Below are 27515 nucleotides of genomic sequence, written 5' to 3' on the forward strand. Positions count from 1 at the left end.
CAAGTAAACAGCGCCTGCCCCTTTCTCAGTTACCTGGATAAGTTGCTGATGAGCCACGTTGCCACAGAAGAAAGTCTGCTGATCATCCACGAAACCCATCAGTTCGGTTTCCTCCACCTCCTCTCCATTCAACATGAGAACTCTGCGGCAGAAGGGAAGGCCCAGGTCAGCCGGCCTGGCTTCCCCACCTTGCACCCTTCACAGGAGCACCTGGAGCTGGCATCAGACTCACCCTTACCTTGTCTGGCCCACAAAAGAGAGCACCAGAGTGTCATCAGTCTCCCGGTTAGGATCAGACCGCAGCGGCCACAGACCTGGAACAAAGATCAAGGAGTAAGACTCAGAGCACAGCCCAACACTCGGCTCCCCACATCTAAGGAAGGGCAGCCTGGCCCCAAGGAGCGGGAACTTTGTGGAGTCCGTCCTAAAGCTGAAATACCCACTCTGTTCTTTCCTGGCTTTAAGACCGTGAAGAAGTTATTTTTAAAACTGTTTTGAGCCTAATATTTTTAAGTTTTTCCTTTAATTTGGAAGAGGAGAATACATTTCTACGACTCAAAATCAAAATCTGTTCTTAAAATGTGTACACAGAGGTTCCATTCCTATACCTCTCCCTGAAACCTATCTGCCAAATAAGTCATCAATAGTCTCTTGTTTATTCTTCAAAAAGAAAAAAAATTTATAAGGAAATTGGCAGTATTTTACAAGCAAATACAAATACAAGAGATGTCTGGCTGTCTCAGTCTGTGGAGCATGCAGCTTCTTGATCTCAGGGTTGTGGGTTCAAGCCCCATATTGGGTGTCGAGATTACTCAAAGCTTTAAGAGATATGTACGTACGTACATATGTACGTATATACGCACATACATATATATATACACACACATAAATATACATACATGTACGCACATATATACATACACACACACACATATACGTATACACACACACACACACACACACACACACAAAACAGCCTATCGTACACTGTTTGGCACCATACTTTTCCGCTTTGTATTAAGCCCTTATCAAAACTGAACAGTACTTTGTCTTTAACAGATGCACAGCATTATACAGACACACCAGTTTATTATTAAGTCTTATCTGATGGACACTTTTTCAGTATTTTGCACACAATGCCACAACAAATGATCTTGTATTTATGTCATTCCGTACATACGAAGGTCTATAGGGTAGATTCCTAGAAACAGGATTGTCTATAAATCATTAAATGCGTGTGTAGTTTTGGCAATATTACCAATAAGCATGCTAATTTCCTCACAGCCCCACCAACAGTGTTGTCAAACTTTTGGATTCTGGTCACCTGGTGAAGAATGGTATTGCTACTCAGTTCGGATTTGCACTTCCCTTATTACAAGTAAGGTCCATTACCCGTCTATGCGTGTTCTCCTATAATTTGGGGACAGGAATTTTTGGTGATCCCCTTTATAGAAATGTTTGGATAAATTAGGGAGGTTAGGCCTTTGTCTATAAGGTGAAGTACAAACATTTTTATCTGGTGTGCCACTTCTCATGACTTAACCTTACAGAGTTTGGTTTCTGCCATGCAGAAGTGTTTTACTTTTACGTTGCTGAATTAACCAATCATTCCCTTTGCTTCTGTACTGGAGTCATATTTTAAAAGACCTTCCCCACTAAATTATAAAGGGGGGGTACCTAGGTGGCTCAGTCGGTTAAGGGTCTGACCCTTGACTTTGGCTCAGGTCACGATTTCACGGTTCCTGAATTCAAGCCCCACGTCAGCTCTGCACTGACAGAGTGGAGCCTGTTTGGGATTTTTGTCTCCCGCTTGCTACCTCTCTTTCAAAACAAATAAAAATTTTAAAAAAATAATAAAACAGGGGCGCCTGGGTGGCTCAGTCGGTTAAGCGTCCGACTTCGGCTCAGGCCACGATCTCACGGTCCGTGAGTTCGAGCCCCGCGTCGGGCTCTGGGCTGATGGCTCGGAGCCTGGAGCCTGCTTCCGATTCTGTGTCTCCCTCTCTCTCTGCCCCTCCCCTGTTCATGCTCTGTCTCAAAAATAAATAAACGTTAAAAAAAAAAAAAAATTAAAAAAAAAAAATAATAATAAAACAAATAAAATTATAAAGGGATTCAACTTTTTCTTTTAACTTTTCTATAGCCGTTTTTTAAAAAAGAAATTTTTATGTTTATTTATTTTTGTACAGTCTCCTTTTTACATGAAGTCTGATCCATGTGGATTCTAGTAAGGTATACAAAGTACAGCACAGATCCAAACTCATCTTTCCCCAGTTGATGACTGGGAACACCATTTATTAAAAACCATTCGTAAAAGAATCATCTTGGGGCATCTGGGTGGCTCAGCTGGTTGACTGTCCGACTTGGACTCCGATCATGATCTCATAGCTCGCGGGGCTCACTGCTGTCAGCACACGGCCCACTTAGGATCCCCCATCCTCCTCTCTCTCTGCCCCTCCCCTGCCGGTGCTATCTCCAACATAAATAAACATAAGAAATCATCTTTGGGGCCCGTGGGTGCCTCAGCTGGTTGAGTGTCCAACTCTTGATTTCGGCTCAGGTCATGGTCTTACAGGTTGTGAGATTGAGCCCCTGGTCAGGCTCTGTGCCGACAGCACAGCACCTGCTTGGGATTGTCTCCCTCTCTCTTTGCCCCTCCCCAACGCATGTGTGATCTCTCTCTCTCTCTCTCTAAATAAATAAACTTAAAAAAAAAAAAATCATCTCTAGCTCACTGAACTGAGACACCACCATTGTATACTTAATTCCCACATGTAACTGTGTCTATTTCTGGACTTTTTTTAAATTTCTGGATGTTTGAGTTTTTTTAATTTCGGGAGTTTTGCTCAAGGAACCCTGCCTGTTAGTGCACCGAAACCACACTTTTAGTCACTGAGGTTTAATGGCACATTTTAGTATCTGGTAGGGCTAGTCCCATCTCCTGGCTTTTCTTGCTTCTCCCTTTTTCCATTTGGACCTTGGATTATCTAGGTCAAGGAAAAAAAAAAAAAAAAACCCTGATATTTTTATTGAGATACATGAAATATAAAAATAGGTCAAAGACTACTTTACAATTTCATCTATAGCATGTTGGCATGTCTTTTTTTCATCTGACCAATCTATCCTTTGAACCTTTAAGGAGTATTTTAAAGTTTTCCCTGTAGAAGTTTTGCACACTTTTTATAAAGTTTATTCCTTGGTATTTTGCCTTTTTACTGCTATTGTAAATTGGCTCCTTCCCTCCACTATACCTTCGAATGGACTGTGTTTTCACATGAAAGCTATTAACTTTAGTACGTTAATTTTATATCCTACTACCTTAATGAATTGTTGTGTAGTTTTCCAGTCAATTCTCTTGGGTTTTGTAGTTTTATGATCTCTTCCTTTCTAACTCATAAACCTCTATTTCTTTATTTATCCATTTCCATCCTCTTATTTAACAGTCTAAACTTTTTTTCTGATGTGTCTCTCTCTCTATGTATGTATCTTTGGTTTTGCTTTATGATTCAATCTGATCGTCTTTCTCCTTTAATAGGTGAGTTTTAACCAATTCACATTTACTTAACATGACATATCAGATTTTTCAGACACCCATGCAGATGTATAGCTGTTCTGTCATATTACCCTGGGTCACTATAGGTCATCTACTACCTATATATCATAAAAGCCTTTCACTATAGTCTTTCTTTGATCTTGATTATTATAGTTCTCCCGGAATTCAGGTTTTTACTTTTGTTCTAGAAGTTCCCTTTACACTATTTACACTTGTATGTGATATTCTCAGTCTCCTCTTTTTTCAGGGATTCTATTAGTTCCCTTGTGGAAACGTTCAATTTAACTTAGAAACTTTCCATTTCTCTACTCCATTATCCAGTTTTGGTCAATAATATATATTTTCAAGTTTACTTTGGCACTTATAAATACGTTTAAGCTTCTACCACTGATTTGTCTTTTCCATTTTTTTTTTTAATTCTTCATCTGACCTGCTTTCCTCTAGCTCCCACCCAAGTGCCTTCACAACTCGTAATGAGACCAAAGATCAAGGTCACTCAAGTAAGATTTGTACCCTACATCCACCAAAAGGTTACCTTTGATGCCTGGTAAGTCAATGCTGGCATGCTCGTGGATTCCAATTCCATTTCGGATGATCCGCAAGGAACCTTCCTTGAAAGCCCCAGAGCAAGTAACCAGCTGCAAATAGAGAAAGTGTTTCTAAATACGCCCTCGCAAGCCTGGGGCCATCATACTGATGCCCGGAAAGTAAACCCAATGACCCTTCCAGTGGAGCTAAGTTTGAGGATGCAGACTTGGCAGAGGCTGATGTCCAAGTCCCTCAAATTTTCCAAGCAGACAGGACATTCTAGTCCAAGAAGCAAAAAGCAACTACCACTGCTCCTAGCAAGGTGGCTTCCATCATTGGAACCTAGAGTGTACTAGAAAGAACACAGGATCTAGACTCAGACACACCTGCCATTTGGGGGTTATGGGACCTTGGACAAGTTCCTTGATCTTTCTCAGTCCCAAGTCTCTTCACTTCTGAAACAGCCAAGAATTCCTATCTAATAGGATCACAGATAATGTAGATCTGTATCACCGACCTAGCGATGCACTCAATAAATGGTAGTTATCCTTGCGTCATCGTTAGTGAGCAAGGCTCTTAAAACTTATCTTCAGTGCGCACACCCCACTCCGGATAGGCAAGTCTAGAAAAGCACAGTTTGAGCGAACATATCAACCATCCATTTCTAGGATGACCCTCTTACCTGTCCCTGCCCCTGTCTCTCCAGGTCCACCACGCACATGTCCACAATGGGTCCCAAATTAGTAAAGGTTTCCATGGCCACTACATAGGAGCCTTGTTCGTTGCTGTCAACATTGAGCTAACAAGAGAAAACAAGGTTAGTCCTGGAATGCCTCTAAGAGATCCACCCTAAAGAGACGGTTATCATCCAAGAGAAACTCTGAATCCTACAAGATCTGCCCTTCTTGTACTCCACTGGATGCTTCTAGAAGGGGATTATTGACTAAGGAACATGGGTAGCTTCTAGAAGACCCACGAACCAGTGAGGGATTTCTAATCTGTGAGTCCCATGGATGGATTTCAAAGAAGCAGTTTGGAAATTAATGTAAAACGTTTGCATGTATTTCTCTGCAGAGAAATCCAAAGTTTTCATACTCCAGAGGTGATCTGGCACAATACACTATGACCTCTTTGAAGGTAGGAACTGGGTCTTGTTTCATCATTGCATCCACTCTGCCCAGCACCTTGCCTGGCACATCTGTTAAATGAACCTTTAAGACAAAGAGCTAGTCAGGGTAGGAAGGGAAATCGACCGAGGAGACAGCTGTATAGTATGGAAACAGATGAAATGAAGAAATTCAGAGGTTCCAAACACAGGAGAAACGTGACAAAGAAGCAGTGAAGATGGTGAAAAAGCCAGAAAGAAGAAAGTATCTTCTCACCTTCACAAGCTGGGAGTCACCGAGGCGAGACCCAACGAACACAACACCGTTATCGAGGTATGTCAAGCATTCGGCGATAGAGGTCTAGAAGAAAGTCAGTGGCATGAAAGGCATCAGAATGGACACTCCCTGGGAGCCCGACACTGTCCTACCACTGTCCTCTCACCTCTCAGAGGTCTGCTAAGAAAACAAACAGCTGCAGCCACGAGTCCCGAAACAATTCTCCATTTCAAATCCCCAGGCCCCACTAAACAAATGTTCCTAAGTCTCTGAAGTTTGTGACTCCATGTATCATATCCTTACAGTCAGAAAAATCTATTCTTTTTCTTGCAGGTGCCTCCTCCGAATGATCATCTTAATCCCAATGGCTCCAGTCTGCTCCTTAACTTTTTTGGGACCCTCCCCCTGGAATGGAGTATTAGCGTTAGGTTAATCTTCCATTCTGAATGGTATCCTTTCCATTTCTCTCCCTTTGTGTGCTTGACGTAGAGCACGGCTGCCTGCGAGATTCTCCAACATCTAACTCATTTGAAAACCAACTTCCGCAGCAGGACTGACCACGTGTCGCTAGATGGTACGTAACACAGTTCCCAGTCACAGTGTGAGACCACACATCTGGGGTCACTAGGGCGCTAGCAGAAGACAGCAGAGCAGGGACCAGCCCGACCTCTCCAAGGAGCTCCACGCGGAGATCTTTGAGGGTGACGGTGCCGTCCATCTGCTCCTCCTTCTCCAAGAGCAGCATAAAGAGCCGTCCTTCCATGTCTCCCAGCAGATAGCGGGAACCATTGGGGTCCACACGATTGTGACACACGATCGTGCTTTGCTGCCAAGAGGGAAGACATGGTCGTTAGAGATTAAGTGTCTCCCATAACCAGAGAGCAAACCCTCGTGAACCACTCCCTTTACCAAGCCCAGCCATTTCACAGGCAAGGAATCCACTTAGCAAATGCTACGTGTGTGATTAAAAATGGGGACATTTTTATTCTGAAGACGATTTTCTGAGGAACTCAATACACCTGAAATGTTTTTTCCACAGATTATCCTATTGGGAAATAGAAATACATAGAAAATAGGAAGCAACTGTAAGTATTCACTGGACTATGAACACTATCACAGATTTTGTTACTTACCGTCACGACCACGAATTCCTCCCACTGCTAACGCTACCATAGACTATGTCATTTGCCCTTTAACTTAATATTCTAATTCTTATGACTTGAAACACTGAGATTTAAAACTTTTGTGACCAATTTTTTTTAAGTCTGTACAACTGATCACTCTATTACCCTCACATGATTGAGCTCTGAGAACATTTAATCAAATCTGCAAAATCCTTCCCTTCGTAAAGTCGCCCCAGTAGACGGGAAGAGTAAGCCTCCTTCGATTACTACTTCTTTCTCTCGGCTAGTGGGCAAGCTCTCCGTAAGCAAAACCAGGCCAGTCTCTCTTTGTATTCCCAATGCCCCACACAGTTATCTTACGCACATAGTAAGCGCTAGGACAGACATCTAGAAATTTCTCTTTACAAACGGGGAGAAACAAAGGAGCAGGGTAAGAACAAGGGCAAAAAAAAAACAAAAAAAAAACAGAGAAGGAAGGAAAAGTAAAAGAGTGCTGCTCACCTTGATGATAGGAGGGGCAATCGCCAGGTATTTGTCACCGTTGTGATAGGTGATCGACTCCTGTCCAATGATGATGGCCCCTCCAAAGGGCTCTGGGACTGCAGGGGAAAGGACAGCGTTAGAACGCTCAGTACTCCAGACCTGCCAAGCCCTGTAGCGTCAAGGGCACTGATCCAGCCACCTCTGGGGCAAACCTTCAGGAAATCATTACTTTTAAAAAGACAACCAAGTCCAAGGAACGTGGCGGCCTTTAACTGACGCTGCTGTCTGGGAAATGTCAGGCTGGCATCACCTCACCCTGTATTTTTATCGTCACTCTTCCGGTGTTTCCGAGCCCCTACGGGTGGGGCGTCTTCTCCGTGCTCTTCCACCTGCACCCTCCCCCTTTCTCTCCTCAACTTTGATCTCTCGAACTCAAAATGGTTATTCTTTTTCCCGTTCCTTAGCTTACTTTCCCCCGTTATCAGGGCCACCATTTAGAAAAGCCAATTCTCACTTGAGAGTTCTAAAATTTCTCTCCTAAGCGAGACACATAACATGATGTTGAGGGCAGGATATGGGACAAGGAGCACAGAGGCCTGGAATCAGGCCGAGGCTTTGTCAGCGAGGCACAGGCACGGGCAAGCCCCGTGGCCCAGGCATCCCCATCTGTGAAAGACTCAGATTAGATAAGCTCCACAGGCCACCCCGCCTCGGTTTTTCAACGTTATGCCCAGCAGTGAAATAATGAGAGTAATTTCTACACGCCACTCTGCAAATCAATCTCAGTACTTAACCCCGCCACCCCAAATAAAGGAAAGCTGTACTTTCTGGGAGGAGTAAAAAACAGACAATCCCAAAAACAAAAATGGGAAAAGCAAAGGAAAGCACATTTAGAAAACAGGAGACGTCAGGGCTGCTGAGTAATGCACGTGCATAATAGCATCTGAGCCCGGAAATGAAGGTGCAGAGAAGGTGAGGAAGGAGCAAGAGTAGGGAACAGACCCAGACCTGGGGGGCAGGGGGCACATTTCCAAAACCCCAACCAACCTGCAATCACCATGGAAGCCTCAGCTTCTACGTTTTCCTGTTTCCAAGGGCCCTTATTGAACTCCTTCTCTCGGAGAGACACCTCATAGGTTTTCACATGCCGCCCCTGAGGGTCCTAGGTGGGGGAAAGGTGGAGTGGTTAGCCCCAACGAAGGGTGAACCCTGGACTGGACAGGAATCCTGAAAGGGACAGGCCATACCCACCCAGCATCTGATCATCCTATCACGTTGGCCTTACTACCCTGACCCATCCATATGTTGACAGCCACCAACTAAGCCTGTGACTGGGTAGGCTGAGACCCAGACCTGTTTCTAACAACTCAACCAACCAAGACAGGCTTCAGAATTAGAAAAATCAATGTGGCACGCTATACCGATCACCGTAAGAAATACAACATACACGTGTATATTCACGGGTGTGTCTAAGACATACGTTATGCCCTAAGTCCTTGGTCTCAAGGAACTTACTATATTGAGAAGCTAAATACGTCTAAGAGATTAAAAAATTTATCTGAGGGGCGCCTGGCTGACTCGGTCCGTGGAGCATGCAATTCTTGACATCGGGGTCGTGAGTTCGAGCCCCAAACTGGGTGTAGAGATCACTTAAAAAAAAAAAAAAAAGATACAATTCTTAAGCACATTCTGCAGGGGTGATGGGAGTGAGAACAGAACACAACACTACTCTACAAGGAGGTTTTAGCTAAGACCTCCAGTCCTGCCTTTGTCAACACCTTCCCCTGCTTCTCCTGAATCCTGACTCACATCAGTCCTAGGGCCATCAAAGTCACCTTTGAGACTAGAAGAGCAGGGACGGGGAGGCTACAATCGGCCAGTGGGAGATGGCATCAACAAAGGCCAGATGGGAGTCTAAGAAGTTATGGAAAGAATTCCACAATGTGTTTCGGGGCAGGGGCCACATCTTAATCGCTGCTAATAGCTCCTGACACACTTAGAATGACTACCTTTCACCGGGCAAGTCCCTAAATGTTTCCCAAGTTGAATTTTTGGCACAAAACAGGAGATAGTGGTTTTTGGTTGAGGAAAGCTCTTCCCATCAATGGCAGGGGTAAGACTGAACTCCATGAAAAGTTCAAGCTGGGGTTTGCATCTGGACCCCTGAGACACACACAGAAACGAAGATCTTTCACAACGGGCAGCCCTGAGGCTAGGAACAGACAGAATCAGCCTTGAATAACCAACATCAATGTTTTAATGACCTGGTAATTTACAAAACTGTACACGAGAGAGAAATTCTTAAGTTTTTTTATTTCAGCTTCAGTAGTGAACTGTGAGCGAGATCAAACAAAATCTCCTAAAGTCGTTTCCACCTCATTCAACTGAACTTCATTCCGACCAGCCTCTGAACTCTAGCACTTAGGGGGACACTAAAGAATACGCAAAAACAATCAGTGTTTCCGAAGCTTAACACAGCTATCGAACGTGCCCACGCGTCTCACTCGGGACTCAGACTAGGTTTCCCTCCACCGTTGATTCAACCACATGCAAGCGAAATGACCTCATGCTATCTGGCTCTTTGTTAAAAGGCGGAGATTTTTCTAAGATACAGGCAAGTGAGCCTGGTGTTCTGCCACCCCGCCCCCACTTAACAAATCTGGCTCAGAGAACAGCTGCCCAGGATCAGCGCGGCTAAAGTTTGAGGCACAGACCAAAATAGAAGTCAACAGCCAACAAGTCACCAGAAAGTGAGGGCTGGACAAAATGCAAACCACTTCTTAGAAGACGTAGATAAGACATCGCCAAGACGATTTTTCTTTTGCTTATAGGGGCAATTTCTAGATCACTGCTCTACAGCTAAGTTTTAATAATCCCCTAGCATGCCGGTAAGAGACTCAGACAAAGTATAAACTGGGTCACCCTATAAAATCTCCAAGGTCCACAAGAATGTAATCTCAGGATTAAAACCTGCTACCAGCCCCAGAGAGCTTCCTGCCTCATTAAGTACTACTGCGCTCAAGACGCAATCAAATTCTGACCCATATTAATCATACCATTCAAAACACTTAAGGACAAATACGTTCAACTCTCTGCCTGCCCTACTGCCAAATCCAGACATTCCAATTAGCGGAAAGCAACTCCCACTGTGCAAAACCACGCCGCTTCCCCCTCTCTCCTCCAGCTCCAGTACCTGGTAGACAAAGCAGATGGTAGGTGCTTGGCAACCATATAAGAACTTGACGTCGATGACATGCAACTCCTCGAGGCGGATGTTAAAGGCCTTGAGCTCTTTATTGTCCCGGTCTAGCGGAATAACCTTGAAAAGGCCATCATAGAGTCGCAGGCCAATCATGCGGCACTCGGGGTCAATAATGCCAATGATGCCAGTCTCTGAGGGGCGGCCAATACGGTCCTAAGAAGTAAAACTGGGGTTAGGAGGGGCGCCTGGGTGGCTCAGTTGGTCAAGCCTTTGACTTCCGCTCAGGTCACGATCTCACAGTTCGTGGGTTCGAGCCCCGTGTCGGGCTCTGTGCTGACAGCTCAGAGCCTGGAGCCTGCTTCAGATCCTGCGTCTCCCTCTCTCTCTGCCCCTCCCCTGCTCACGCTCTGTCTCTCTCTCAAAAAAATAAAATTAAAAAAACTGAGGTTAGGGAAGAACCTCAACAGTCAGGGTAACAGAGGATACCAGGCACCTCCTCCCCAAGGTGACTTTAGGGGTAGCAGTAAAACCAGCGGCGTCTACTGGCCATGCCAGCGAGCCCATGTCAGTGCGTGCCTTTTCGCAGAACACTGAATCTCAATGAATTAGTACCCTGTCCCTTGGACTCTTCCTTTCTTCATAAAAGCTCAAACCCTTAGGATGTTCTCTTTGTTTCTCTGATCACAGAGAGAGCTGCCCCCAGCAGCTCAATTTTCTCCATCAAATCATGACAGCTCTACCCAAAAAACTCTCATCAGCCTAAAGCAGCCACCTCACCTGGACGTTGCCATGGGCTCGTGTTATGATATCAATGCTCTCGCCGCTCTGCTTGTACTCCAGGATGCAGGCATTGTACTTAGCTGTCAGGATAAACAGGAGGTCCTTGCTCTCCCCCTGGAAACCAACATGATAGCATTAAAAGAGGTTCTTTAAAAAAAAATTTATTTTTAATTTTTTTTAGTTTATTTTTGACAGAGAGAGCGCGAGCGAGACAGTGCGCGAGAGTGAGCATGAGCAGGAAAGGGGCAGAGAGAGACGGAAACGCAGAATCTGAAGCAGACTCCAGGCTCTCAGCTGTCAGCACAGAGCCCAAACGTGGGGCTCAAACTCATGAACCACAAGATCATAACCTGAGCCAAAGTCGGCCACTTAACCGACTGAGCCACCCAGGCGCCCGTAAAAGAGGTTCCTGTTAAAACAAAAATAGCTGTCCGGCCTTTAAGCCTCTGTCTTCAAGCATGCTAAGTTCTAGAAGAACTTTCTTTTCTCCCTGAAGAGAAAAATCCCAGTGAATAGGTAACACACATCAGGTACACACACCCTAAGGGTGTGTGCAACAGGCCAGAACTAAAGCAGGTAAACATCTGGGCTTCACTTTGATGACTGTACTTGTCTCTGCCCTACCCACAGTAATGTCTTGTCTATTTCCATCTCAAGCTAATCTCTCATTCCATTCAAATTCTCCAAGATGAATGCAATGCCTCCTCTAATCCTCTCCCAACTATTCGAAGAGGGAAAAACATGTGAATAACGATGAGAGCTAAAATGGATCTACAAAGTCTTACTTACTTATTAACAGAGACCCCAAAAGACTGAATATTTTGTTCCAAGGATTACAGTTGAAATTTTGAACCCACTGCTTTCTTGTCAGAGTCAGTTAGGATACAATGAAGCAACACAGATGAAAGCATTTGAGTTACAATGATGACGATAATACTATGATAATTGTTAGTGTAACAGTAAATGCTTGCCATGTAATAGCTCCTATTATAACATTTCCTCTTCACGTAACCCAGGAGATTTCATGTCGTTATCCCCACTCTGCACACAAGCCAATAAGGCTCTGAGGCTCTGAAAGGTTAGGTGACATCCTAAGTTAGAATCAATAAGGAATAAAACCAGGATGGCCCTCATCAAGAGCCTACTCTCTGAATCAGTATGGTGACCCACATTTCAAACCACTATAGTCTCCCCTTCTAGAGAAGTCAACCTGACTTTTTTTCCTAGTGACCCTGTTCTATACCTAGGAAGCTTGTTCAATAATATAAATTGAAACGTGCCATCCAAAAAAAAAAAAAAAAAGAGAGAGAGAGAGACTTCTCTCCTAAACCCCATTCCACCCATCCCAAGCCAAAGTGAAACCATCCACACGACAGTTCTTGTTGCTGGGCCCAACCCAGAGCACTTACCTTGGGCCTGAAAAGCTCCATGACAGCAATCTTCCCATACATGCCCACCTCTTTGACGGGCCGAAGCCCCTCAGCAGTGACCACATAGATCTCTAATCTCGTGTTTTTGGCAATCAACAGGTTCAGGTCTTCGGCTGATGTAAAGTGTCCTGAAAGGAACAGATCCTCTAACTTTTGACGCCAGAGCAGTATCTAAATAATCCTATCACTTGTCCTTAAGTACCCCCAGAATTCACATTTATTTCAGAGTTCTCTGGCTCCCTCCATTCACTTCCTTCTTGCCAAATCCAGCACCTCAGAGAGTCTCACTTCATACATTCAAGAGAGCTACTTCCCTAATCAGACTAAGAAAACTGGCCTGGGCCTAAGAGCAGCATGTCCTTCAACTGACAATGACTGTGAAAACCTTTCAGATGGCTCTGTGCCCTCAAATTTTACTTTTCCTACTGCAGTGGCAGACTTATCTTCTCGGTAAGGGATGCTGGAGAAAGCGTTCACCTGCATTCAGTCCTTACCTACATTCTCACAAAATCTTGACCAAACAGACCGGATGGAATGCAAATTCTCAGAGCTTTATATCAAGACACTGTTTTGTCCACACCTCTTGCCTTCCCAGCAGTCGACCAAATAACCCCCCCGGCCACACTCCCTCACAGCTTCCAACTCTCCAAACAACAAGAGTTTTGTTTTGGAATCGTGATTAGGATGTACACAAACATACAACTTTGAGGCCTTCATATTCTGCTGTGAACGTGGTTCAAGACGATTACTCCCGGGGTTCTGGACATCTGTGTCCTTTGTGATCCTTGTCTAGTCAACAAGGCAAACCCAACACAGGGCCGGGCCATCCGAACCCTCGGCTCTAGCAGCTCCCTCGAGTAAACAACAGCCCCAGGCAGAGAAGACTCCTCTCCTTCGGGTGAGAGCGTACATTCCTCACATCCCTCCACCTCCTGCACCTTCCAGGCTCTCCCACTGGAAAATTCTGACCCTAAGAAAGTCGCCATCGCCACCGCCCCTTCCCCTGACCACACGAGGCCAATCTCGCCCCCCCTCCCCCCACCGGCAACACCGTACAATCCACTCACTTCGCTCTCTGTCCCGGTGGGGCCCGTCCCTGTCCCCGAGGCCAAGTGACCTCCCAGGACGAAAAGGGGACCCCCAAGCGCAGTTTTTACTCCCCAAAAGGCGCGTGCTTCTTTTAAGGACACCTTCTTTAAAGCCGTGGGCTGGCGGAGCTCCGTCGGCCACCAGCACCTTCCATTCCCGGGACTCGGTCCCGCCCGGCCGCCCCAGGGGCCGCGGGCCTCCCTAGGCCTCGGTGCCCCCCCAGCTCCCTCCCTCGCGGGGTCCCCTGCCCCGGCAGCCTCACCGGTCACGCAGCCGTTCACGGCGGTGGGCTTCTGTGCCGTTACCACGTAGTTGTACGACATGTCGAGGTCTGGGGCGGCCCGTCGGCACTCGAGCGCAACGACAGAGAAATGGACACAGGCGAAGAGACAGGGGCCCCCACCCGCGCGCGGCGAACTCCAATGCCGCTGCCTCCGCCCCAGAGACACGTTGCAGGCCAGAGCGGCCGGGGCGCAGGGCATCACGGGACGGCCTCACCTGGCCTCTTGGAGGACTCACGGCGCCCTAGGCGGCCAACCAAAAGAGGCCCCGCCCCTAGAGGCCCCGCCCCGTCTCTTACCGCCCGAGCCCGGAGTACCCGGATGAGGGCGAGCTGTCGGGGGTCCTTAGGAAGCGGCTGCGGTTTTGGAGGTGGCTGTGGCGGGCGTGAGCGGGTGGGGGCCCCTTCCTCCGCCCTCGGAACCGACCCGCTGCCCTCAGCCCCCGTCCGCGTCTTTCGCCCAACCGAAGACCCCCGTCCTCTCCCTCTTCCATTGCTCGGAGAGTTCTCGGGGCTGATCTCCCTTTTGGAACCGGAAGTACTGCAGAGGTCTAAGAGGGTCAGGGAGGGGACAGCGATTTGTGCACCTCCCAGACTGGAACCAAGGTCCGGACCTCTCTCTCCTTAGCACCCCTAGTTCCTCCAAACTCAGCCGGTACCCTCACCTGGCCCTAGGATGATCGATCACTCTGCCTTACCCCGAGGACACCAGGAGCCTCACCTTTCCTCTTTTAAACTGTGTTTTATTTTTCAGATATGGGAGGGCCCGCTAGGCCACTTGCCCTCATTATTAGTGCCCCCGTTGCTGTAGAAATTCTGACCTCAAACACAAAACCGGAATTTCCCCGGGTGAGACCCTTAATGGCCCAGGAAAGCAGTCAGTCCTGCAATTTCCAGGCCACTCCACCTCAGAGAGGCTTTGCAAGGAAGGAGTAGGAGGAGGACCACGTGGCTTGGAGCACCTACAGCATGCCACAGAGAAGGCAACCCCCATTTTACAGATGAGGAAGCTGAGGCTCAGGGGAATTGGTTTACCTGAGATCTCCCCAGTAAGTCAGGCAGAGCTAGGTGGGGACCCTGGGTGCAGATTCTATTGCATATGCAGAGTGAGCACGAGACCTTGGATGACCCCAAGATACCTCTGAACAAGACTGCACTGAGAGAAGCTAAAATGTCATTGCTGTTTACCTACGTAAACAAGGACTCTGCCTGACTTAGGAAGCACTGAATAGCCAGTAAAAAGAACACCGGCTTTGTAGAAAAACTAGGCCTGAGTTTGAGTCCTGACTCTTACCGGTATGACCTTGGACAAGTCATTAGAGCTCTCTGCCTGTTTCCCAGAAGTAAAATGGGGTCACAGACTCAGCTGCTCCCTTCCTGGTGTGGTGCCAAGACCAACTGCATGAAGACCTTTATAAATGAATTCACTGCATGCGATGCCCATATAGGAGTTGAAGTTACTCCGTGGGTAAACGCCCCTTGGGGATGAGGTGGGTGCTGTTCTTGGGCATAAAAGCAGCCCTGTGCCCAGCATGGGTCAGTCTGTCTTCTGGCAGCCAAGTGCAGGTGTGAACCTTGGTCAGCCCCATGCTCTTCTCCATTCGCAGCCCACGTACTAGAGTTTGGACTTGGATCAAAGTCTGGGGCAGCTCCCTCGTTACTAGGGCCCTGGGTGCGTGATTGTGCCAGCAGGGTGCCAGTGCCTCCAGCGGCTCATACTCTTATCCTCTCCTACAGGTGCTCCTACGACCTTTGCTGTGCGTAGACCCAGGCAGTACCCACGGGATCGCCCAGCCTCTGGCAGCTCAACGTGAAGGCGTGAACTCGGCTTGCTTCGGAGCCTCCCCACCATGGTGAGTCCCGTGAGGGCCAGGGCAGAGGAAGGATACCGTGGCCTTAGAGCAGCGGGGGTGCCAGCCCTAGGCATGCTGGAGTTCCTTACACCCTGACAAAAAGACGCTGCTGCCTCCTGAGGTTCACAGAGGTTATGAGAGGAGAGGGGGTCACCCTCCCTCTCAGGGCCGGATCTCTGCTTCCCTCCATTTCCCAGCTGGTCCCAGCCGGGCCCGGGGCTGCAGCCTCTCAGTCCCTCCAAGGCCCATCTGCCCCTGGTCTCGGTCATACATTTAGATTAAAACATTCCCAGGTGCCTGTTCTGTAATAGACACTGTAGCAGTCACAGGAGGAGTCACGAAGGATCTGGTGCCTGTTCCTGAACCTGAGGCAAGTGTGGGCTGGTCCCAGAGGTGTTCCTTACACCCTGTGGGTGGTACACCTCTGGTACACTGTGGGTGGCCCAGCATGCCCCTGGGCCTTACTCCAGGTCCACTCTAGAACTAGATCTGAACCAAAGCAGGCCTTGGAGAGACGTGGGTTCACATTTCAGCCTGTCACCAACCAGCTGTGTGACCTTCTTATAAAAGACTTGATCTCTCTGAGGCTGTTTTTTGTTTTCCTCACCTGCCGTGCGAGGCATATTAGGGCCCACCTCCAAGTGGCCGTGAGGTGTTAATCAGACCCGAATCTGGGAGTCCTCACTCAGTGCCTAATCAACTTCCTTTACTTTTACTTTTCTAACCTCTCGGGCCACTGGGAACCAGGGTTGGCACGCTTGCCCGAGCCCCCGCTTCTGCCTCTGGTTGCAAATCCCAGGCAAGACTGACTGTCAGGAATGGCAGGGGGACACATTCTTGGAGGCTGGTGGCTCTGGAGGCTGGGCTTGAAGTTGAGACCAACTCAGAATTTCTTTGCGTATTCCAGTCCCCAGAGGGCTCTGAGAGCCACAAGCCCATGCCCTTACTAGGGCAAGACTTCTGTCACTCTCCGCCTCCCTTCAGCCCCTCGGGAAAGCAGCATGATAAGGCTAAAATGGGACTATCTTTGGAGCGAAGCAGACCTGGACACTCACTGGCTGTGTGACCCTGGGCAAAGTCACTAAACTATGCCTCGGTTTCCTCTTCCAGGCTAATCTTTCCTGCATAGTGTGGTTGGGAATATTAAATGAAGCATGCCCAGAAGCACTTAGCCCCAGACCTCGCTCTCAGTCACTACTTGGGAACAGAGCCAGTCTTATTATTCTGCTCGCTTCCTGCTGACCTGGGCTGCTCTCCTAATCCCCGAGCAGGTGGCTCGGCTTTGGCCCCTGCCAGAGTTTGCACAAAGGAACTGGATGCCCATAGGTTTAGGGAAGGAGCCTCAGGGAGATGCACCTTGGCAGGACCTGGCTCAAAGCCGCCCTGGGCCACCAGGCGGCGCTGGGATCCTGCCCTCTGGGTCCGTATTAGGCTCTAGTCTCTCTTTGGGACAAAGGCAGAACCCGCACCCTAGTCTGCAAACCTTGTTCAGCTAGCAAGGGAGAAAAAGGGAGTAGCTGCCTTTTATTCAGTTCTGACCCTACAGCAGGTATATACTCTAGTTTATAAAGTCCCCAGTTTGCCAAGGAAGACAGAGGTCAGAACGGTGAGGTGTCTTCTCTGAGCCTTCACAGCCGATGAGAGGCAGATGTGGGCTTTGAGCCCAAGTGCTCGTGACTGCAGAACCCAAATTCTCTTCTACTCCAGTCCCCGCGCTGGCCGCCTCTGCCTGCACCCTGTGTCAGCTCGGCTCTCCCCTCAGGCAAGCTGCCCCAGACCCTCCCAAGCGAGGTGTCCCATGGCCAGGTCCCACCTTCTACTTGTGAGGACCTGCCCACCTCTTCCTGACAGTCACTCGTTGCTCAGGTCATTCTAACTTGCTTCCTGGCCCGGCCACCATACGCTTTCACACCTCCAGACCCTGGCGTGGACTCTCCCCGCCGCGACCTGGAATATCCTTATCCTTTTTCCCTACCCCGGGCCTCTCGTGCCCTTTCCCTTCCTAACTCCTACCTGTCCTCACAAAGATTCTCGGGATCCACCGAGGACACGGTGCATTCCTCTCGTGCTGCACTTCCCACCGCACGTGGAAATGATCTCTCTGCACTTCCATCAAGGGCAGGACCAGCGTTCTGTTAACTCTTTGCGCGCAGTGCCTAGCACCGGGCACACCAAGAGGCTCAGGAAATGTTTGTCCTGCACCAGAGGCCCGGCGGGAACAGGGTGCCTCCTCCAGGCACAGGAGCCTCGGCCTAGGGCTTCTCCTCCTTAAAAGAAGACTGTTGGGCCCTAATGTTATTGCATTCGTTAATACTCAGGATTCTAGGTCCCCTCTTTTATTTCTGCTGAAGACATTCTCCCAGCCAAATTTGACCCATAGTCCAAAAGGCTTCATAAATTTTGCCCTGAATAAATGATCCCAAATTAAGAGAACTCCCAGAAGCAGCCACCTAAGAAAGGCATGCCCAGTTCGAGGAACTGCTGGGCCTTTGGGGTCTCCCTACGGTTAAGGGGTCCTAGCCGCAGCAGCGTGTCCCTGCCAACCACACCTGGAGCCTCCTCCCTGCTCTTCTCTCGCAGACATCCAAGAAGCTGGTGAACACGGTGGCAGGCTGTGCCGACGATGCCCTTGCTGGCCTGGTGGCCTGCAACCCCAACCTGCATCTCTTGCAGGGCCACCGCGTGGCCCTCCGTTCTGACCTGGACAGCCTCAAGGGCCGCGTGGCACTGCTGTCAGGTGGGGGCTCCGGCCATGAGCCTGCCCATGCCGGTGAGTAGTCTGGGCAGAGTGCACGGGCTCCTGGGAGATCCTCGGGGCTCCTGGGTGTTGAGGACAAAGCCCCGGTCGGGTCCCGGTTCCTCCTCTCCCAGTCCCTCAGGCTGAGATCCGGGGCCAGTCGTGGCCTTTCTCTGGGCCTCGGTCTCTGTGTCTCCGAAGCACAAGGTTGGACCAGATGACCTCTGAGGCCCTTCCAGCTCTGCGAGTCAGTGATTCTGTGAATCCTGGCCTTCCAGGCCCACATGACCCTTCCCCTCCTCCATGAAGCCTTCCTGACTTTTCTAGCCTAGAACCGTATACTTTTTCTGAATTCCCACCCTGCATTTTCGCATATAACGTGGACAGTCCTAGATTGTTTCCTGTTCAGTGCCAGACATGGGAGTTTTCATTGAACAATCCTGGGGGGCAGGGACCGGGCTTTGTATCGTCTGTACCTTTCCTGTCTCCCTCGGCAAAGCCATCCATCCACTGAGCACCATTCACGAGAACCTGTTGTTGCCTGGCACTGCTTTGGACACTAGGCATGCACCAGTGAGTCAGAAAGATAAGGTACCTGCCCTCACAGAGCTTCTGTTCTCCTTTGGAGATGCGGTAACCAGGTAAACACACAGTGAAAGAGCATTCCAGGGGCATCTGGGTGGCTCGGTCAGTTAAGCATCCGACTTCGGCTCAGGTCGTGATCTCACCGTTCGTGGGTTCGAACCCTACGTTGGGCTCTGTGCTGTCAGTACAAACCCGCTTCGGATCCTCTGTCCCCCGCTCTACTGCCTCTCTGCTGCTGGTTCTCTCTCCCTCTCTCCAAATAAGTAAACTTTTTTTTCTTTTTAAAGAAGAGTGTTCCAGAGCGTGTAAGTCAAGTAGCAGAGACAGGAGAGCAGGGTAAAGGAACAGGGAGTCACTGGGGATGGGGCAGGGACTTGCCTCCGTTGGGAGGTCAGGGAAGGCCCTCCGAGGAGACAACCCCTGAGGAAAGGTCTGTGGAGGGTGACCCAGGTGTTCTTTCAGCACTGAGCACACAGTAGGCCTTGCCAAACCGTGAAGCCCAGGAGCACAGGAAACCCTGGGGACTGTAGGCCCAGGTCCCCAGCGAGCACCCGCTCTGTCTCCAGGTTTCGTAGGGAAGGGGATGCTGACAGGGGTCATCGCAGGAGCCGTGTTCACCTCCCCGGCGGTGGGCAGCATCCTGGCAGCCATCAGGGCAGTGGCCCAGGCAGGCACAGGTAAGCCTGGCGTGCAGGAGGGGCTGCTGCGGGTAGGCCAGGCACTGAGGGGGCCCTGCCGGCTGCCTCTGCAGTGGGGACCCTCCTCATCGTGAAGAACTACACTGGGGATCGGCTCAACTTCGGCCTGGCCCGGGAGCAGGCCCGGGCTGAGGGCATCCCCGTGGAGATGGTGGTCGTCGGGGATGACAGCGCCTTCACCGTCCTGAAGAAGGCAGGCAGGCGGGGACTCTGCGGCACAGTGCTCATACACAAGGTGAAATTTCCCACCCGGGACACTGGCTGGCCGGCACCCCCCACCCCCAGCCTGCTCTTTCCAGCCAGCCCACCTCCCAAGAAGCCACTCCTTCCCCAGTGCGCCCTGATCCAGGAAGCTCCTTCAACTACCTAAGCAGAGTATAGAAGCATTCTCCCGGACCTTTCCCTCTCCTTTCCCCACACCCACCCAGTTGCCCTGTCCTAGTGATCTGACTCCCGAATGCCCCTATGACGCACGTGCCCCAGAGCCCTGCCCTTCCTGTCCCAGCCTTGGTTCAGGCGCCCATGTGCTTGTGCCCGGGTGGTGGTCGCTGCTCCTCCCTGGGTTCCCTGCCAGCTTCCTGCCTACCCCTCCAGTATGTTCCCCACCCTGCCCCAGAGGTTTTGAAAATGTGTATCTGACCAGCTTGTTCACCTGCTGAAAGCCCCCCAGGCTTCTGAGAGTCAACCAGGGTTCCTTGGCCAGGCGTCCACTGACTAGCTGTGTGACACTGGACCAATCACCTCCCTTCTTTGGGTCCATTTCTCTGTTTGCAAAGTCTCTTCTGGCTCCCAACACATTGGGGTTCTTGAAGATTCCTGGCAAGTGCACTGTGAATGCAGGAGGGTGCACTCTTCTGCCCTTAATGTGGTGGGCTGGGTTGAGGTGACGGTACTGAGATGCCCTCTTCCTAACTAGAAACTCAGCCCCAGCCGGTCGTCTACCCCCAAGTGGTACGGTGACCCCTTCCCCTCATTCTGTGCGGGTGCAGGTGGCAGGTGCCCTGGCTGAGGCAGGTGTAGGGCTGGAGGAAATCACAGATCGGGTGAGCGTGGTTGCCAAGGCCATGGGTGAGTGCCGGCCCAGGGATTTGGGAGGGGCCGGTGGGAGGTTGAGGCTGACCTTGGGACTGACTAGGAGCAGATTCCCTGCAGCTGCATAGGAGGGCTTTCCAGGCTACTCCCCAGGGGCTGAGGGAACGTCTCCTGGGGGAGCTCCAGGGGACAGGTAGCTTGGGTCCCCAAGCTGGGTTTCTCTTCCACCACCGAGGTAAAGAGTCTGGTGGCCTGGGTCAGCCAAGAGGCTGCCGTGGGCAAGGCTCCCGAGGTGCCTCTGCTGCTTGGCCCGATGCCCGGTGCCGAGAGCAGGATCTTTCTCACGCCTTGTCCTCGTTCCCGCAGGAACCCTGGGAGTGAGCTTGTCCTCCTGCAGCGTCCCTGGCTCCAGACCCACCTTTGAGCTCTCACCAGACGAGGTGGAGCTAGGCCTGGGTGAGTTTGGGGCCACCCCTGTCCTGGCCATGCCTGCGCCTGGGTCTTGCCCACGTCTTATGCCCTGGGAGCTTTCCTCCCTGCTCACCCGGAGCAGGCGCCAAAGTAGTCTTTGTTGTTGGGTTTTTTTAAGTTTATTTAAGTAATCTCTACACCCAACATGGGGCTTGAACTCACAACCCCAAGATCGAGACTTGCATGCTCTTCCGACAGAGCCAGCCGGGCACCCGGGTCTTACTATTTTTATGTGGGCACTTGAGGCCCTTCTGGCCCGGCCTGCCTGGTCTCTTTACCTGCTTTACCGTCCACGCCCAGGGCTCTGGCCATGGGGGCTCTGTGCACCACCCACCTCCTTGTCTTTGTTCACACCACTTCTGGGCCCCTCTACCTCTGCCAGAAGTCAGCCCTTCTTTCAAAGGGGGTCAGAGGCCACCCAGCTCCCTTCTTCTTCCCCCAACGCTTCCGAAGTGATAGCCGAGGCCTCAGGTGGCCTCGCCGTGATTGTCTCTAGTTAAAGCTACTTAACTAGTTAAAAGTTAAGTAGTTAGGTTCTAGCTGTCTCCACTACCCAGCCATAAGCTCCCAGAGAGCGGACTGTGTAGCTTTCATTATTCTGTCCATTGCCCCCGACACTCCTCACATACACGGTGCCTAACCTCGTGCTGAGTACTTAGTAAATCCTTGAGCAAAACATGAGGAGCAAATCCGCAGGCCCCGAGTGGGTCCACGGTGACCAAGTCTATCCACAGGGATCCACGGGGAAGCTGGCGTGCGCCGGATAAAGGTGAGAGGACTCCGTGGCCCAGGCTGGTGTAAGACCAAGGCCTCCCAACGCAGCTCACCCCTGACTCTTCCTTCTGACAGATGGCATCCGCCGATGAGATCGTGACACTCATGCTCGACCACATGACGAACTCCTCCAACGTGTCCCATGTGCCCGTGCAGTCTGGTGAGGGGCTGTCACGCTGCCTCCCGGCCTTTCCTCCCACTCTGGGCAGGGGGCCTGGAGAGTCTCACCTAGGTGTCATGTCTGCCCACAGGCTCCTCAGTGGTACTGATGGTCAACAACCTGGGTGGCTTGTCATTCCTGGAACTGGGCATCATGGCCGACGCGGCTGTCCGCTCTCTGGGTGAGCCCTGCATCGGAAGAGGACCTCCCCGACCCCTGGAGCTGCTTTCCCTGCAGCCCTTTGAAGCCAGACATGAGAAAAGCAGCCAAGATGGGGTCTTGAGATGGCCCAGAGCAGAGGCGTACAGGCAGACGAGCCCAAGTCAGGCCATCACTGTGCCAGCTGATGACTGGATGCCTTGAGCCTGTCTCCTTGTCAGCTAGGAAGTGGCAACAATAGTACCTGCTTTATAGGGTCGTTACGAGAATCACACGAGATTAAACAAACATAACGCACTTAGCATACGGCTTGGCACCTGCTGAGAACTCAGTAAAGGAGACTTGTAATTATCTCTCTTCCTTATAGAGGGGGCACCTCTAGGGAATGTGGTAATTCGGGGCATCCCTGAGGGAATCTGGCCCTCTCCCTACTAACCTCAGGACCCTAGCTTCCAAAGTCCTTGTTTCTCTCCGTTTCTTTCTCTGACGCTCTGAGGACGAGTGCCCACCTTCCTCTCCTTCCCTCATGGACCTCCACACTCTGGTATTGCAGAGGGCCGCGGGGTGAAGATCGCCCGTGCCCTAGTGGGCACCTTCATGTCCGCCCTGGAGATGCCTGGCATTTCTCTCACCCTTCTGCTGGTGGATGAGCCTCTCCTGAAACTGATCGGTGAGACCTGGAAGCTGGGGTCATCCAAGCCTGGCCTCCTTGTGGCCAGGAGGAGCCATGGGGACTTGGAGACACCCCCTCAGGGACCATGACCTCTGTGGAGAGGTCCTTTGTGGCTTCTCCAGCCTTCAGCTCTCACTTGAGGCGTTGGTAGTAGGATCCTCCCCAGGGACCCTTCACACTTCCCTTGTACACAGCAGGCACTCAGTACTTGCTTGTTGAGATGGAGGGAACCAGGCACAGGTGGGGAGTCCATGTCCCACTTAATCCCTGACCGGCTGACCTGTGTCTACAAGAGTCCTCCTGCTGTTCCTAGATGCTGAAACCACCGCATCAGCCTGGCCCAACGTGGCCAAGGTCTCCGTGACCGGGCGGAAGCGGAGCCGGGCAGCCCCTGCTGAGCCTCTGGAGGTCCCCGATTCCACTGCCACAGGAGGTACTGAGCTGTGCTGTTAGGGAAGTGGCCCAGGGATTTGGCCTGAGCCCCGAGGGGTGTGGGGTAGACAAGGGATCTCCTACCCATGCCTCCCCACACGGGTCAAGTTCAGCCTCTTCCCCGCTGGCCTCCCTCTCCAGGCTTAGCCTTGAGGCAGACGGTGCTTGTGCTGGAACGGGTGTGCGCCACCCTCCTGGGCCTGGAGGAACATCTGAATGCCCTGGATCGAGCTGCCGGCGACGGGGATTGTGGCACCACCCATAGCCGTGCTGCCAGAGGTTGGTGCCAGGGTCCCTCTAGGGTTAAGAGAGGAGCTGGTGTAGAACATTGGTTCTGAGATTTTGGCATTTCACAAACCAGAACAATTTTTTTTTTTTATTTTTTTTGGCGTTTTATTTATTTTTGAGACAGAGAGAGACAGAGCATGAATGGGGGAGGGTCAGAGAGAGAGGGAGACACAGAATCTGAAACAGGCTCCAGGCTCTGAGCGGTCAGCACAGAGCCCAACGTGGGGCTGAAACTCACAGATCGTGAGATCGTGACCTGAGCTGAAGTCGGACGCTTAACCGACTGAGCCACCCAGGTGCCCCGAACCAGAACAATTTCAAAAGTACTGGGAGTGTTCACATGGGATGGACAACTTTTATTTTTCCCTGAGGTCATTCATAGGACCTGGCATCCCTTTCACCTGTTTTCATAAGAAAAGGTTCTTCTAGGGGCACCTGGATGGTTCAGTCAGTTGAGCATCTGACTTCAGCTCAGGTCATGATCTCGCAGTTCGTGAGTTCAAGCCCCGTGTTGGGCTCTGTGCTGACAGCTCAGAACCTGGAGCCTGCTTTAGATTCTGTGTCTCCTTCTCTCTCTGCCCTTCCCTGCCATGCTCTCTCTCTCTCTCTCTTAAACATTAAAACATTTTTTTAAGGAGCACCTGGGTGGCTCAGTCGGTTGAGCGTCCAACTTCGGCTCAGGTCATGATCTCACAGCTCGTGAGTTCGAGCCCCGCGTTGGGCTCTGGTGCTGACAGCTCGGAGCTTGGAGCCTGCTTCGGATTCTGTGTCTCCCTCTCTCTGCCCCTAACCCACTCGCGTTCCGTCTCTGTCTCTCTCAAAAATAAACATTAAAAAATATTTTTTTAGAAGTTTTTCCTAACACTATAAATGTAGAAATGTTGTTATTGTAAAATAAAATATTTTTTTGATAAAATTACGTATGTACATATGTATGTATATACGTAAGCTCTAGGCCCAACATGGGGCTTGAACTCACAGCCCCAAGATCAAGAGTCGCATGTTCTACTGAGCCAGCCCGGTGCCCCAGTGTGTAATCTTTTATAGTGAATAATAACTTTCAGATTCAAGGAAAACTCATATAATTGTCCTTATGTTTCTCAGCTTACCCAGACTAATGAAAGGCTCTTAATTATCCAGCCACCATGGGCTGGATTCCATCAAGAATTAGGCCCACCCCGGGCCTGGCACTGCTCTGCGGCTCTGAATACAATAGTGAGCCAAGCAGACAAAACTCCCTGCCCTCGTGGCTTATGTACGGGTGGGGGAGGCAAACAGCCGACGAGGAGTATCCAGGAAGGAGGACGCAGGGCAAAGGGCCGAGAAGTGAAGCAGGGGCTTGTGTCCGGGGCATGCCTCAGCTTCTGGGTGACAGGTGCCAAGGTCCCTGTCAGTCCCGGTTTCCCACCGCTCTGCAGACTGCCCAGAGGGTGTAGAAAAGGAGCTTTGGGGGGGGTGCCTGGGTGGCTCAGTCGGTTGAGCGTCTGACTTCGGCTCAGGTCATGATCTCACGGTCCGTGAGTTCGAGCCCCGCGTCAGGCTCCGTGCTGACAGCTCAGAGCCTGGAGCCTGTTTCAGATTCTGTGTCTCCCTCTCTCTGACCCTGCCCCGTTCATGCTCTGTCTCTCTCTGTCTCAAAAATAAACGTTAAAAAAAAAAAAAAAGGATCTTTGGGAATCTCCCGAGGTTGGATTCCTCAGCCTCTTCCTGTGGCCATTACTTCAGCCTGGCAGCGAGGCCTGGGTGCTTGGTTGGGGTCCAGGCCGATGGGAGAGTCTGAATTCTTCGATGATTTTCTGTCTGCAGCAATCCAAGGGTGGCTGAAGGAGGGTCCACCCCCTGCCAGCCCTGCCCAGCTACTCTCCAAACTGTCTTTCCTGCTGCTGGAGAAGATGGGAGGCTCCTCTGGGGCGGTGAGTGCCGGCAGCCCCTGGGACCGGAGGGCTGACAGAGGGATCCCCCCGGTTGGCTAAGGCCCAGGCCAGCCCCGGGTGCTCAGCGTTTTGGTCCTTCCCAGCTCTATGGCCTGTTCCTGACTGCGGCGGCCCAGCCACTCAAGGCCAAGACAGACCTGCCAGCCTGGTCTGCTGCCATGGATGCCGGCCTGGAGGCCATGCAGAAGTGAGCCAGAGCCCCGGGCCTGAGACCTAGGTGGGCTGGGGGCAGTGGATGATGTCACCCACTCCCAGCCAGGCCCGATCCCCACTCCTAAAGTGACTCCCTGCAGGGAGTCCCACACATTGTCTTTCCCTGCCAGGTACGGGAAGGCTGCTCCAGGGGACAGGACTATGGTGTGTATTCAGCCCAGCCCTTCCCTCTTTTGAGTATAGAAGCCCTGAAGGCCCCCCTCTGTGGCAGGGCCTCTCCTCAGTCCCCTTTCCCTCACCTTGTCCAGCTGGATTCCCTGTGGGCAGCAGGACAGGAGCTCCAAGCCTGGAAGAGCCCAGGGGCCAATCTGTTCCATGTTTTGACGAAAGCAGTCCAGGTGAGTGAGGCTGGGACCCAGCCACCCAGGAAGACAGGCTTGGAGCCACTAGGCTCCCGTCTCTATGTGACCCTGAACAAGTGAATATCCTTCGTGTACCTGTTTCCTCCTCTGAACAGGGAGAGGAGTACCTATCTCAGGGGTACTGTGAGGCTAAGAGAGATGTGCAGCCCCAGCACAGTGTCTAGGACATAGCAAGCCCTCGGGAGATGGTAATTCTTGCCCTGCCAGACGTATGTGAGAGGTGACCTCTCCACCCTGGTGACAGTACTCAGGGCGTTGATAGGGCTGGGGCAGAGGGGTGCAGGGCCCGTGGGAGGAAGGAGGCCTGGTGGCTTGTCTTTGAGCCTGCTCCCATGTTCCCACTCAGAGTGCGGAGGCTGCAGCCGAGGCCACCAAGACTATGGAAGCGGGAGCCGGGAGAGCCAGTTACATCAGCTCTGCGCGGCTCGATCAGCCGGACCCTGGGGCAGTGGCCACGGCCGCCATTCTCCGGGCCATCCTGGAGGCCCTGCAGCAGGAGGGTGTGTGAGCGCCTCCTGGGCCTCTGTGCCCCTCTCACCGCGGCTCAGCGGTGGCCACTGGCAGTTCCTCCTGTCTTCCAGCTGTGACCCTCCCTGTCCCCTTGCCCCCAGGGCCTGTCCTGAGTTTGGCAGGGAACCCTCTACCAACCTCCAGAATTCCTACAGAAACTGCAGGCCCAGAGTGGGTCATGTACCACCTTAGCGCTGCCCTTTCCCTCTTCAGGGAGGTGGAATTCTGGGGTCATGCTGCTCTGCCCCAGCCACCTCGAGGCCTCAGTGATAGGCATTTTCCTTGGGTGGCAACATGGCCTTTAACTGGCCATGCTAATTTGGTTTTAAGGCTTCCTGTGAAAGGCCTTCCGACCTTGACCCTGAGCCAATGTGAGAAACAAGCAAATAAACCACATGGAAGCAAGAGCTCCGGCTTCTGCTGAGGGAGATTTTTCCCACCAATACGCCAGGCACTAAGGCCTCAGCCTCTGGTTAAAATGATCATGACCCGGGGTGCCTGGGTGGCTCAGTGGGTTAAGCATCCCAACTTTGGCTCAGGTCATGATCTCAGAGTTCGTGAGTTCGAGCCCTGCGTTGGGCTCTGTGCTCACAGCTCTGAGCCTGGAGCCTACTTCAGAGTGTCTCCTCTCTCTGCCCCTCCCGTGCTCACATTCTGTCTCTTTCTCTCAAAAATAAATAAACATTAAAAAAAAAAAAAAAAAGAGATGATCACGACCCATACCCTACTACCTGACACCCAAAGGTAGGGTCTACGCAGCTGGGCTGGCTCCACTGGGATCCC

General features: G+C 51.2%; 2 protein-coding genes across 6 annotated transcripts in view; one reads left to right on the forward strand and one right to left on the reverse strand.

Moving 5' to 3' along the window:
- Positions 1-14045, reverse strand: part of DDB1 (damage specific DNA binding protein 1) — a 29507-nt gene extending 15462 nt beyond the window's left edge. Inside the window, exons 1-12 of the mRNA XM_030331766.2 lie at positions 13834-14045; positions 12462-12610; positions 11050-11166; positions 10264-10485; positions 8118-8232; positions 7089-7186; positions 6131-6289; positions 5464-5547; positions 4764-4880; positions 4089-4191; positions 239-314; positions 34-142 (exon numbers count right to left, since the gene is read on the reverse strand). Coding sequence (XP_030187626.1) covers positions 34-142; positions 239-314; positions 4089-4191; positions 4764-4880; positions 5464-5547; positions 6131-6289; positions 7089-7186; positions 8118-8232; positions 10264-10485; positions 11050-11166; positions 12462-12610; positions 13834-13894 — 1410 coding nt within the window. The 5' untranslated portion in view covers positions 13895-14045. The remainder of the gene's footprint in view (positions 1-33; positions 143-238; positions 315-4088; positions 4192-4763; positions 4881-5463; positions 5548-6130; positions 6290-7088; positions 7187-8117; positions 8233-10263; positions 10486-11049; positions 11167-12461; positions 12611-13833) is intronic.
- Positions 14046-14145: 100 nt separating this feature from the next.
- On the forward strand, positions 14146-27401 carry TKFC (triokinase and FMN cyclase). Of its 5 annotated transcripts, XM_030330927.1 has the most exons (19): positions 14173-14222; positions 14606-14700; positions 15589-15704; positions 18285-18474; positions 19593-19703; positions 19778-19959; positions 20714-20792; positions 21123-21212; positions 21962-21996; positions 22077-22161; positions 22253-22342; positions 22874-22990; positions 23307-23426; positions 23567-23704; positions 25520-25626; positions 25731-25834; positions 25971-26004; positions 26109-26198; positions 26569-26730. In XM_030330927.1, the coding sequence occupies exons 3-19, from the start codon at positions 15702-15704 to the stop codon at positions 26728-26730; spliced, it is 1737 nt and encodes a 578-aa protein (XP_030186787.1). In that variant the 5' UTR covers positions 14173-14222; positions 14606-14700; positions 15589-15701. The 5 variants fall into 5 exon arrangements, 4 of the variants coding, with proteins under 4 accessions (XP_030186789.1, XP_030186785.1, XP_030186787.1 ...); XM_030330929.2 differs by lacking the exon at positions 14606-14700 and having other exon boundaries at positions 14146-14222; positions 26569-27401; XM_030330925.2 differs by lacking the exon at positions 14606-14700 and having other exon boundaries at positions 14166-14457; positions 26569-27396.
- The last annotated feature ends 114 nt before the right edge of the window (positions 27402-27515 follow it).

This window comes from Lynx canadensis, chromosome D1 (assembly GCF_007474595.2).
Source record: "Lynx canadensis isolate LIC74 chromosome D1, mLynCan4.pri.v2, whole genome shotgun sequence".
In the NCBI taxonomy this organism is placed as follows: domain Eukaryota; kingdom Metazoa; phylum Chordata; class Mammalia; order Carnivora; family Felidae; genus Lynx; species Lynx canadensis.

Coding starts and splice junctions, on each gene's coding strand:
- TKFC (XM_030330929.2), top strand. Junction 18,475..19,592: donor CCATGAGCCTGCCCATGCCG/GTGAGTAGTCTG, acceptor CTCTGTCTCCAG/GTTTCGTAGGGAAGGGGATG. Junction 22,991..23,306: donor GCCTCTCCTGAAACTGATCG/GTGAGACCTGGA, acceptor TGCTGTTCCTAG/ATGCTGAAACCACCGCATCA.